The sequence below is a fragment of the Suricata suricatta genome, chromosome 9, assembly GCF_006229205.1.
Source record: "Suricata suricatta isolate VVHF042 chromosome 9, meerkat_22Aug2017_6uvM2_HiC, whole genome shotgun sequence".
NCBI lineage: Eukaryota > Metazoa > Chordata > Mammalia > Carnivora > Herpestidae > Suricata > Suricata suricatta.
This window is the reverse complement of record NC_043708.1, coordinates 11,173,753-11,187,164: the sequence shown is the minus strand read 5'-3', so window position 1 is coordinate 11,187,164 and position 13,412 is coordinate 11,173,753. Positions and strand designations below refer to the sequence as shown.

Genomic DNA, 13,412 nt, shown 5'->3' with positions numbered 1-13,412 from the left:
TGCTCCAAGATTCAAAAATCTAATAAAAAAGGACTTTTAAAAAAGTTTATTTATTTTTGAGAGACAGAGAGAATGTGTGCAGGGGAGGGGCAGAGAGAAAGAGGGGGGAGAGAGAAACCCAAACAGACTCTACAATGTCAGTGGGGAGCCTGATGCGGGGCTCAAACCCACAAAAGTGAGATCATGACCTGAGCCAAAATCAAGAGTCAGGCATTTAACCAACTGAGCCACCCAGATGACCCTAAAAAGGACTTCAAAGATCTTTTAAAAGATTAAGAAAAAAAAACATGTTAGGGTACATTTCTTGATCTTAAGAAAGGCCTGTTCAAGACACATTCCATGTTCTTTTAAAAAAAAAAAAATTGAAACAATTTTGTGTAGATGCACGTATTACATGGCATTCTGGAATGTGGATAATCTTGATACGCTAAAGCAAACAGGACTGAAAACTTTTTATTTATGCTGGACGCCATTTCAGCCTTCGTGACACTACTATATGCCGGACACAAATCTATAAAGTCACAGTTACCGGAAGAACATGTTTATCACATAAAAACTCACTAAAAGTAACCACTTCTGTACTGTATTAAATAGGAAGTTTTTCTTATATAGTTAAACCGTACAGTTGACCCTTGAACACTGCAGGGGTTAAGGGTGCTGACCCCGTGCACAGCTGAAAATCCACATGTAGCTTGACTCTTCAAAAAACTCAATACTAATAGTCTACCACTGACCGGAAGCTTTACGGTTAATATAAACAATTAACACACATCTTGTATATGTACTGTATACCTATTATTATTCTCTCTAAGTAGGCTCCAATGCCAACATGGGGCTTGAATTCACAACCCTGAAATTAAGAGCTGCATGTTCTATTGACCAGCCAGGCACCTCTGATCTACTTACTTTTACAATAAAGCTAAAGAAAAGAAAACGTTACTAAGAAAATCCTAAAAATAAAAGGAAAATACACGTACAGTACTGTAAAAACCAAATCCACCTGTAAGGGGGGCCATGTAGTTCGAACCCATGTTGTTCAAACATCAACTGTGTGTGGTTGTTACAAATAAATCTATAAAGGAAACTAACACTATTTTTTAAGATAGCAAATCTCTTTTAAGATTAAATCCATACCAGACACACACATTACTGATAAGTTTCTTCATCTTTAAGGTACCAATCCTTTACATTTTAGTTGCAAATGGAGTGCAAAATGAGAAAAAAGACAAGAAAGAGAGAAGCATTACCTGTTTTCCCAATTTTCTAACTGTAAACCAGTGTTCTTTGTAATTGCATATAAATGATCTTTCATTTCTAGAAAAAAATACATACACAATATTAAGTTGAAATAATAGAGTTCATAGTCATTTAGCTTATCTACTAGCAAGTATTATATAAAACATGATAGTTTAGGATTATGCTTACCGTTAAGTATCACTGAGTTTTAAGAAGTTTTACCAAACGGTATTCAAAATGAAAACAAAACCCAAACAGTATCGATCTCTCTGCAGGTGAGTGATGCCAGGAGAATCTGCTGGCATCCACAGCCTTTACGGACAAGTTCTGTGCTGCCCGCAGGGGGGTGGCGGTAAGTGGGGAGGAGATGTTCCTGGACGTCCCCAAAAAGGTGTAACGGGAAAGGAGGGAATGAGACAGGGGACAGCAAAACAAAAGCATTCAAAATATGCTTTTCTTCTTTAAGAAATTAGAACTTTAAAAATCCAGTTTAGGAAAAGCAATATGGAAAAGCAAAATAAAAATCTTACATGGGATCGATCCTGAGCCTCTGATACTCTGGACTGTTGAAGAGAATTAGTTCTAAACCCCATACTTTCAAGGCATTGCTTATAACCTGTTAAAAAAAAATAGCAACTTTTCATGACCTAAACCATTCAATTTCAAATTAAGTAGTGCAGCCATGTTAGTTGTATAAACAATTGTACTTCATCATTTTCCCTATAGGCTATGCTTCTTGAAGAGTGTGTGGATAGACACATCAACTAAATCCATTAAAGAAAAAAAGTAGCTATAAAAGAGTGCTTTTTACGCTAGGTTTCTGGAACGTTCCAGAGAACCACATAATTCCTAGATAAAACCGTCTCCAAAATCCACATGTATATTCTACTCAGTGAGGACTAGTCTACTGTACACACGCAATAATCTGGCTGCTACGGGTCCTGCTTTAGAAAAGTTATATTCAACTCACTACCTGGCATGTCAGTAGTGATGAAAATATTGTCTGCATGGGATCTTCCTGGGAATTTAAACTGAGCTTTCAGTCTTCGAACTATTATCATGGCTTTGTAATTTGTAAGGGGGAAAGAACCCCGATTACTTCAAACTGTCTGAGGAGGGAAAAAAAAAGGACGTTTCTGAAAATTCACTCCCTGCCCTCCAAGGCAGCCAACAGAGCAGCGAGCCAACCAGGCACTAGCACAGGTGAACAGTGAACGCCACGCAGGGGGCAGACGCGAATCGGCACCAAGACCAGTGTCCCAGTGTCACACAAGGAGGCAATGGCAAGCGCAGGGCCCACGCAAGCCTCCTTGGGCGCTGCGGCAGCGCCCCCCGCCCCCCGGGCACCGCCCAGGCGGAGGATGCTGGATGGAGACGCCACTGAACGAGGGGTCCAGGAGGACAGTACAGGGAAACGCAACAGACGGGAGTGTAGAAACAGGCTCCTCGAGAGAGAGAGAGTTTCTGGAAGAACTCTGGCTATACCTGCCGGCTGTTAGAATGAAACACCCACAGGTGAGGTGAAAGAGGCCCCCAAGTACATACACATTCACCCAGAGAATTCAAGGGGAGCTGAAAGTTTGAAAAAAGAAGAAAAAGCAAAAGCCACAGACCATAATAAAGGAATCCAATCCTGGCAGGTGGATTTAAATGGAAGGTAGTGAGGTGTTGCATTTTCTCAAATTTATCCAGATGTAGCAAGTCTGAAATACATTGACTTATTGAAACTATGGTTAGCAGCATCCAAATTAAACTACATAATCTCCTTTCAAAGTGCCCTACTCTAAAATGAAGGTTGTAGGATTCTAATTTTCATGTTTATCTCTATAAAAATCTAGCACCCGAGAGTATGATCTTACACTTCTTTCCCAGGTTTTTCCTCGTGTTCTATAGCTTTGTTTTTATTTTTCAGTCATCTTATACTCTTAGACACAATCCACTAGAAGGGCTGCCCAAGGTCGCATCATTACAGTGATCGTGAAAGGCTGCGAGAAGAGATGCGTGTGGACCACGTCCTCAGCGTGACAGCTAGCGCCTGGCGCCCCAACAACCCTTAGTGCTTCCAGCCACTTACCTGAATGGAGAAGAAGCCACTGTCATCCATGTTTCCCGAGGGCTGCTGTTCAGTTCGCATGGGCCGTCGAGGCGGGGGTTGGGGGTGGGCAGGGAAGGATAAAACCTGTCATTAGTGTGCATATTTAAAATAACATCTTACTGCGCCCATTTAGAACGTCAAGAGCATAGTTATAATTAGCAAGTCAGATCCCCACACGAAGAATGCCTCATCCTCTTCTAAACAGTGCCCGCACCCCCCCCCACACCCGGTTCGGTGAGGGGAGGGTCCGCACCTGTAGAAACGTGCGGTAGTCCTCGCTGGTAACGCCTCCTTCTGCCATCCGCATCCTCTCCTCCTCGTCCAGCTGATGCGCGATGGAAGACAACTCCACGGGGCTAAAATACTCTCCTTGCAATAGATTATTCAAGCAATGTTGAGCACAAAGTGAGCCTTCTTGCTAATGTTTCAAAAGAAAAAATTCAAATGTGATTTGCTGAACAGATTTATATAGTTCTCTTACTCTCGAGAGTTTAATCATTAACTTAACACAGCCAAACCGAACCTTTTTGGCTTTCGGCAGCATGAGTAACAGAAGTATCTGAATTTTCATTTCTTAACACTTATTTTACAATTTTACCATTAATGAAGCTACGATTATTTATGTATATGATCAAAAACTGAAGAATGATTTATGTGGGGCTCCTGGGTGGCTCAGTCGGCTGGGTGTCCGACTTCGGCTCAGGTCATGATCTCACGGTCTGTGGGTTCGAGCCCCACATCGGGCTCTGTGCTGACAGCTCAGAGCCTGGAGCCTGCTTCAGATTCTGTGTCTCTCTTTCTCTGCCCCTCCCATGCTTGTGCACTCTGTCTTTCAATAATAAATAAACATTAAAAAATGTAATAAAAAGAATGATTTATATAAGCATGACTATCAAATATGCCAAATTTCATATTTCACTAGAAACTATTCTACAAAAACATTAGCGTCTCTCATATGCAGTATATAAAATATATACATCTTTGGAGGTTCCATGGAAAATTACTAATGCTGAAAGAGGAATTTTAATCCCAAGAACATTTGGGTTCTTCTCACAAGATAATCTACTCAATCTAAATGCTTATTCAAGGAGTTTCAAATCAATGAACAAAAGAATCTCAAGAACTGACACAGGTCAGGAAGATCCTGCTCGGTGTTAATGAAGACCCGCAGCGACGGAACCACGGTTCTCTGCAGGGAACTCTGCACAAAACGTCTATGTGGTATGTACAACCAGCGGACCTCCCCGGAACCAGCCCTGGAGTCATTTCCAGACAGGCCAGCAAGGAGGGCTGCATCCGAGTGGCCATGGTGTCACTGGCATCGCTGGCTTCATACTGTAGGGGGTGGAGGGAGTACAGCTTCCCACGGGCCCCAGGGTCTCCGACTGCTGAGCAGCTGGCTCTCACACGGTTGGTACCCCAAATCTAAATCCAAGCTGCCTGGCCCCAAGTGGTCTGCTTATCACCCTGCTCCCCAAAACAATGTCACTTTCCTACGTCTGCCCTGGAAGAAGGGAACCTCACTGGTAACTGAGATCCCTTCCTGTGAACACAAACCCCTCTGTGGAGTGACGGCAGAAGAGGGGAACACTTCTTCTCTAACCCTGGCCCCCTAAGTTCTCCCTCTCTGCAGTAAAGTCAACACCTTCACCCAGGGTTACTCAAGAGTGACACAGAACTCTCTGGTGACTGACCCCAAAGAGCGGCACCTTGTGAGACACATATTTTTCCTGACTAGTTAATTCTCTAGGAACAAAATTCAGCTTCAGAAAATGATATAGGGTGTGTGTATGCAGTGGAACAGGAAGGCAGCATTGAGAGAGTCTGAGTGCAAGACGGGGGACCGAAATAAGTTTACGTTCGTATTTTAGTATAGAAGAAGTAGCCTGAAGCTGAAGACGCGATTCCTCCAGTCACAGCCACATAGTAAGAGAATGGGTCTCCACCTCTTTTTCCCTTGACTGGATTGCTACTGCTAGAAAGCAACTCGCTCTGAACAATACAAAATGAATTGAACAAATACACAGACATCCTACTTATATTCTACTGAAAAATGGGCAAGACAAACAAGTATTCACAAACAGACAAAAAGAGACTCAATGTCATTAACCATCAGGGAAGGATATATTAAAACTGTACTATGTTACTACTACACACTCTCCAAAATGGCTAAAATGTTGGCAATTAGAGACATCAAAATACTATTTGCGGCCATGTAGATTAGTACAACCACTCTGGAAAACTATTTGGAGTATCTACGAAAACAACATATATGAAGCCAAGATCTAGCAATTCCACTACTGGGTACATAATGCCAACGACAGAAATGTCAACATACTTTTGTCAAAAGACATGCATAAAAATATTCATAGCACTACTACCGGTAATGCCCCACCCTGAACCATCCAGGTGCCCATCATAGGATGGGTAAACTGTTATATTCACAAGGGAAAACTATTTAACAATGAGAATGAACTACAACTACCTGCAACAATACGGATGAATCGAGGTTAAAGAAGATAGATTTTGAAGAGTACGCATTCTTTCAAGTACGTATGATGCTATTTACAAAAGCTCAAAAACAGGCAAAATTCATCTATGATATTCGAATTCAGGACAGCGATCACCCTCAAAAGGGTGAATGTTGGGTGGAGGGACCCTCTCTGGAGAAAGTGGAACAAACAAATGTTCTGTTACCTGATCTAAGAATTATTTACACGTGTGTTCACTTTGTATGTGAACAAAGTGTGAACACTCACTGAGCTGCACTCATGGTTTATATGCCCTTAACATGTGTTTGTTACAGCTAACATTCAAATCACACACACACACACACACACACACACACACACACACACACACACGGGGGGGGGGAGGGGCAGAGGAAGGGGGAGGGGAAGGAGGGAGAGGGAGAAAATCCCAACCAGTCTCCGTACTGTCAGTAGAGCCTAATGTGCGGCTCAGACTCATGAACTGTGAGATCATGACCTAGCGCTGAAAGCAAGAGTTGGTCCCTTGGATGACGGAGCCACCCAGGCATCCCATGTTTATTTATTTTTGAGAGAGCTCATGCAAGCAGGAGAGGAGCAGAGAGAGGGAGACAGAGGTTTCAAAGGGGACTCCATGCTACCAGCACAGAGCGAGCCTGATGTGGGGCAAGAACTCACCAACCATCAGATCATGACCTAAGCCGAAGTCAGACGCTCAACTGACTGAACCACCACCCTGGAAACCCAAGAACTTCCTGCTAAAGTCACCAGACACCGGATTTTCTGGGAACAGTCCTAATGCAAATTTTCTGTCTGGCTGTCAGGTTACACGCCTCAGTTTGGGTGCTCTCAAACTACGGTCATCACATTTAATACATATATTGAAACAGTAAATCCACCTATTTAATAAAAAAGTCCCTCTATAAAAACTAGCTTTGGGGTGCCTGGGTAGCTCAGGCAGTTGGGCAGCTGACTCTTGGTTTGGGTTTGGGTTGTGGGATTGAGCCCCATGCTTGGGAAACTCTCTCCCTCTGCCTCTCTTCTCTGTTTGGGCTCTCTAAAAGAATTTAAAAAACTAGCTTTGAAATACAAAAAATAAACACTTGAAATCAAACCCTATCTAAGTAAAACTGTATTGCTACAGGGAATAGCAAGTTCTGTACTTCTAATATGATTTAATTGAAGAACAAAGTGTTCAGTTCAAATTGAAAATCACTTTTTAAAGTCACAAGGCGAATCAAATTCTACATGAACCAAAAAAAAAAAAAAAAACCAAAAAAGGTACAAGGGGCCCCACCTAGTACTATGCATTCCCAGCCTCCAATTTATCCCCACCCACGTCTTTCTCATGGAGCTTTAACCAAAGTTGGACAGAAGTTTATCTGAGCTCTGGTCAAAGTTCAGTGGTATTGAAATTCCATGATTTTAGACCCAGACTTATTGTATTGAGATCAGAGGACGAACAAGCCTGTATGTTTCAGCTTTACCAGGATATTTTACAAAACCACAGAGGGTAAATGTAACCAAATCATTCTCCTTAAAGTCTTCAGGACCAACCGGCAACGAGTTCAAATTCCCAGAGACACTACTGATTACAACAGAAACCGGGCATAAACCGAAAAATGCACTTAGGATTGGCCTGAAGGGCCACACCATCAACCCAGAATCTCAATGAGGATAAGGTCTCACCCCCATTACGAGGTCCACTAAACTCAAGTATCTGAGTAACAATGGCGGTACTTCCGCTGCACCTGTGCCAGGAAGCAGTCCAAGGGTTTACCACTGAGGTAGATACTTCGTTGTCCTCACACCACAGAGGAGGAAACGGCACAGAGAGAGATAATAAGTAACTGGCTCAGGACCGTATGGTTTGTAAATAGCAGAGCTGGGATTCAAACTCAGGCAGAAGTCAAGTCTGTACTATCATTAGAGCCACTTATTTGGAATTTGGTTGTTCCTAAACCCCAACTATCCTAAAGACAGCTAGAAACTAACAATCACAAAAGGGCCAAATGAACATCATAAAGTCAAAGCTCAGCATCTTCTAAGCATTTTCATTAATTTTAAACACAATCCCAACAAGTTTGGCTACCTTCTCAATTTACATTGAAAGTACCAATTTGGATGGCACCGTGACCTTACAGAAAGCACTTAGCAATAGGAAGGCTAACAGAAATGACTAGAACGCAGACATCAGAACTAAAACAACCACCAGAAACACCGAGCGGTTAGTGGACATTTAGTACTAGGGTTGGTTAAGGTTTGGCAAACTCTAGCCAAGAGGCCAAATACAACCTGCTCCAGTGGTTAAGAGTGGTCTTTATGATTTTAGATGGTTGGGTAATACACCCACACGGAAACAAGAACCTGTGAGAGACCACAGAGGACCTGCAAAGCCGAAAATATTTACAGAAAAATGGTTTACTTTAGATAACCACCACCATCCACATCCTAGAAACTCAAGGAACTCTCTCAATTCATTCAAATCTTTACCGAGCAACTACTATGTGCTAAGTACTATCTTAGGCACTGGGGATATACCACTGAAGAACTGTTCAGTTTACATCTTAACTTGACAAAGGGCTCTCAAAGTGGTGCTGAGAATGGGGAAACCAATACTCAGGAGGAAGTAGCTGCAAGGACTGGTGTAGGCAGGTATCTCTGTATACACAGCTTCCTTAGAGCCAACGCCGGTGCTCTGGCAAAGGTTGTACGTATGAGGCAGATGGGGAAGGGAAGGTGCTGGAAAATGGCATATTAAGCTCAAACATTCCCAGAATGGACTGGGTATGAGATTAACAACTAGCCCTATGGCTATAGGTATTTTCCATACTCTTGAAACATCTCTTAAAAACTTTAAAAGCCCTCATCTGTTAAGTATGTATAAGTTGATGATAAGGGTACATGTATTCCTTAAGCACCTTGAAGCCTACACAGATGCTGATAATCGAGAGTGACTTCTTTCGGGAAAAGCAGACCCTTATGAGGCTGGCACCCAGCTACTAAACCGCCCGTTAGTTAACCTTCAGCAAAATCTAGCCAAACAGTGCCCTGTGTCTGTCAATCAATATCTGTAAATATATGTAACTCTCCAGAGGTAGTGTGGAAAGTTTAAAGTCTTCCATATGAAACCTCTGGTCCTATAACAAAGCTTTTGAAAATTAGTAACAAAAAAGTGTATATTTAGAGCTCTCTATATCCAATGTAGCCAGGCAACTACATTTCTCTTGTCCAAGATTCATCAGCCACGTCGATCAAGTCACAAGATTAGTGATAACTTGTACGAGTCCTTCCTTCCACACACATAAAAACTGGTCTAGGCCAGTGCCAAAACGTTCTAAGATATTTTCTACAAAGAAAAACATCCCTTTGAACAACTTGTCTAGATTTATCCTGTGCCTCTTTTGTGTGTGATGTTTGTTTTGTGTGTGAATGGATAAATGATCATTTACAAGCATTTAACAAAACCAAACCCCTTTGCTCCTACTAAATAAAAGCCTTCCCAACAATCCTTTCCAAACACGAAACTATTATGAAACAGTAATTCTATGATGTGCCAAAGTTGTCCTGAGGAAGGTTTCACTCACACCCAAATAGCTTGTTTCTCCACATGCCAGCAATAGTATCTTCAAGTGCGTGGTCACCAAAGACTAAAAGCAAAACAGGCTGGCGGACAACGAAACTATTCCAGTCCACCCCTCATAACTAACAGGAAAGCGGGCCTCCTGATTCGGAAAGATGCAACTACCAGAAGAAACGAAACCTAGACATCCCGTAACAAAAACTCCTGTGACGACTTCCCTGTTTAGGGGCGCTCAGGATTTCCGACCTCACTTCCCCAAGTGTCAGGCCCTACGAGGGACGAGCCAAGGTCCCCGCCCTCGGGAGGCTCAGGGACCCGTGCAGGAGGACGAGAACACAACCGCAGAGATCTAAGTGGACGGGAGGTTCCAATATCGAACTGAGGAGCCCAGAGGAGGAAAAGTTAATTCTGCCAGAAGTGGGACTGGGGGAGTGGGGTGGAGATGGGGAGGGTCGAGGGCAGTGTCCAAGAGGAGACTAGCTAGAACCCAGGGAGCCTGGGGGAGACGGGACTGGAGAGCAAAGCCCACGGAAAGTGGAAGGGAAGCGCAGAAGCTAACCCATTCGGTGCCACCGCTTGCCGGTGCCCTCGTGGTGTCCCCGGCCCTGCCCTCGCTCCCTCCCAGCTGCCCGGGCATCTCGAGCCCCGGACACCTCCGGCACCGGCCTCTCTGGCAAAGGGCGCGGTGGGGGCGTCGGTGAAGCTCCCCTCCCTGTGAAGCTCCTCCCGCCCGGCGAGACCGGGATCGGGGCGAGACTGAGATGGGGGCGACTCGGGCCTCCGCCAGCTCTGCGGGAGGAAGCAGTACAGCGCCCCACCGCAGCTGCGGCACAACAGCCAGCTCCCCACCGAACGCGGACACTCACTTTCTCGTGGAAGATGGACTCCATGTTTATTTGTCTGGAGCCAACGGCCCCCGCGCCGAACCACCCCCCTCCAGCCCCGCCCCTCGGCCCCACCCCTCCGCCCACCCTGCCCCGCCCCGCCTCGTGCCGCCCCTGCCCACGTGCCTCGCACAGGCCAATCATCCGCGAGAGTGTGAGTCACGTGGAACTAGGGGCTAGTGAACGCCGGAGCGGTGAATGCGAGGACACGTGACCTGTGTAGCGCGTCCTGCCATCTCCCTTTATCTGGCCAGCTTGCGAGGGTGTTGCAGCGCCACCTAGGGTCTGGAGGATCTCCGCTTCCCACCCATTGCTATGGATTTTTAGGCCATTAGGGGTCTGGACAAGGAACACCTGGGTTCTATGTTCTTTTGTTTTCCACTTTGTATTTTCTGCTTATCACATTTGCATATAATTATTTAATATCTTTCTCCTCCTCTCAGACTGAAAGCCTGATTAAGAAAAAGGCAGCATTGCATCCCCCAACACCTGGCACTTGTGTAAAAATGTAGTTACTAATTATATAGAGCTTACTGGAGGGTCGGCATTCTTCTTAAACTACTTTGCATATATTAACGAATTTAATACAATCTTTGATGTAGGTGTTGTTACAATCCCTATTTTACCCATAAGGACACTAATGCACAGGGAGGTTAAGAAAAGAAGGGTGCACAAGGTCAACTAGTAGGTTGCCATGCTAGGATCCAAATCTATACACCTAGTTCCTAGTGTCTGTGTTCTGGCCCTGAAGAGGAAGTAGGAGTTGGAGAAACTGAAAAGTCTAGGAAAGTGGGAGAAGGGGTTTGATGAAGCTGAAGGAGCAGAGAAGAAGCAGATTTTGCACCTTGAAATTAAGTTAAGAAGGGTATGCTTTTAAAATATATATATATATATATTTTAATGTTTATTTAATTTTGAGAGAGAGAGACTGGAGGAGGGGCAGAGAGAGAGGGACAGAGGATCTGAAGCTGACAGCGGACAGCCCAATGTGGGCCACCAGATGCTCCCAGGAAGGTTTGCCTTTTAAAGGCAATAAGGGAGTTTATATAGAGTTTTTAAATGAGAAGAGACGTGCTCTGGTTTGCATTTTATAAAGATCACTAGCTACAGAAAAAAGCTGACGCTGTCAAAGGAATCTTGGGAGAGCTGATAGTGTTTGGACTGGAGTAGTGAACTGCAGTCGAGGAGACCATTTTGAGAGATAATTAGGAAGCATGGAGACTCAACAGAACTTGGTGAGAGCGGGGAGGGAGGGACACAGAAACACTGGGGACGATGTCTGGGTTTCTGCCCTCGGCAGCCACTAGGCAGAAGCAGTGTTCACTGAGATGGGGATACTGGAGGAAGGGCAAGGTTTGGGAAAGAGAAGATAGAGTTTACCTCTTAGAGATGTTGAATTTGACATAACTATGGGCCGTGAGACAAGTAATGGGTGGGTGCATAGATGAGAGACAGACAGATAGCACCTGGGTGGCTCAGTCAGTTGAGCGTCCGCTTGGGTTGAGTTCATGGTCTCCTTGGTGCCCCACTTTGGGCTCGCTGATGTCAACCGGTCAGTGCAGAGCCTGCTTTGGATCCTCTCTCCCCTCCCTCTGCTCCTCCCCCACTTGCACTCTCCCCATAAATAAATACATATTTTTTAAAAAGATAGGCTGGAGTTCAGGGACTTGGTTTTGTTATAGAACAGGGAGTTATTCACAGGAGTGAATAAAATCATCTAGAGAAAAGAAAGAGATTGAGAAGCTCTAGAACAGAAACTTGAGGGTAGAGAAGCAATAGTGGAGGGCAAGGGAGGAAAAAGGAGGACAGCGTAAAGTTATCAAAGCCCTGAGAAGGGGACGTTTCAAGGAGCAGTCAGTGTCAGTTGCTGCAACATAAGGACTTCTCAAGATTCCACTAAACTGTGTTGCTATGGAGACTATTGGTGACTTTGGTGAGTGCAGGTTTAGAGGAACAGAAGAGACAGGCAGGAGGTAAGGAAGTGGAGAGTCCAGTGAGGACCAGGTGCTTGGGAATAGGATTTAGTTAACATTCAGCAAATGCTCCTATGTGCACAGTCCACAATTCTATAATGGGGAAACAATGCATGGGTGTCCTTAAGGAACTGTGGACTAACTGTGGAAGCAAATCATGATCTCATGAAGTGAAAAAATATGCAAACCATTTTTTCTGATTTTTTTAAAAAAGGAAGTTTGTGTCTATGTACAGTAATATGTATTTACTTCCTTGTTTATTTACATTACACATCTCCAGATGCCTATATAGGAAACACAGAGGTTACCTACAGGTTTGAGATGGGAAAGGAGGCAAGCAAATAGGCAGGGATGGGAGGGACACTTTTCACTGTATACAATTTTATTCTTGATTTTTTAACTATACAGTATTATGTATTCAGGAAAAAATGTGATTGTATTCATTTCCTATGGCAGCAGCAGCAAATCATCACAAACTTGGTAGCTAAAAACAACAGAAATGTATTCTCTCAACTGTTCTTGGGGCCACAAGTCTGAAATCAAGGTGTCAGCGGGACCATGGGCCAAAATCACAGGGAGAATCTTTGCTTGCTTCTTCCAGCTTCTAAAGACCCCTAGCATTAATTAGTTGGCTTGTGATTGCAGAACTCCAACTTTGGCTTTGGTCTTTACATGGCCATCTTCCTTTTGTGTCTCTGACCTCTCATAAGCTACCAATGATTGGATTTAGGTCTTACCTTTATTCACGCTGAGCTCTTTAGCTAATTTCATTGGCAAAGAACCTGCGTCCAAACAAGGTCTTTGGTTCTGGGTGAACTTGAGTTTTGGAAGGACATGCTTCAATTTCCTACAGTGTATAACCGCTTACTAGGATGAACACTACCCTGAAGGGGTCATTGTTTTGTTCCCTCTTAAATCCTTTTGGCAATATCCAGTGGTGTTGAATCGATGCTAATCATTTCATTAGGGCCTCCCCACCTACTGAGCATGTGATTAATAGCAAGCATCGTGAAGTGAAAAGATTGATGCCTGGGATCCAGAACGAAGGTTATGATCTTGGCTTTGCCTTTGAAACTGTGTGTGATTTGTGTATTAAATGTGTTGCATTCCCTATTCTTATCATTCCACTTAATATTCAGCACGTCCTAAACG

At 44.0% G+C, this 13,412-nt stretch overlaps 1 protein-coding gene across 11 annotated transcripts in view; it reads right to left on the bottom strand.

Annotated features, from left to right (window-relative positions):
* Positions 1-10,326, bottom strand: part of ATXN3 (ataxin 3) — a 35,389-nt gene extending 25,063 nt beyond the window's left edge. For 8 of the 11 annotated variants that reach the window (XR_003912853.1, XR_003912855.1, XR_003912857.1 and 5 more), the window contains exons 1-5: positions 10,270-10,326; positions 3,585-3,749; positions 3,311-3,355; positions 1,767-1,852; positions 1,248-1,314 (exon numbers count right to left, since the gene is read on the bottom strand). Coding sequence is in view for 4 of the 11 variants with exons in the window: in XM_029950363.1 (XP_029806223.1) it covers positions 1,248-1,314; positions 1,767-1,852; positions 3,311-3,355; positions 3,585-3,749; positions 10,270-10,293 (387 nt within the window). In the remaining 7 variants the exon portion in view is untranslated. Of the gene's footprint in view, positions 1-1,247; positions 1,315-1,766; positions 1,853-3,310; positions 3,356-3,584; positions 3,750-10,269 lie in introns of those variants that run through there. The other 3 variants (XR_003912854.1, XR_003912858.1, XR_003912859.1) reach the window with 3 other exon arrangements.
* Positions 10,327-13,412: the final 3,086 nt, after the last annotated feature.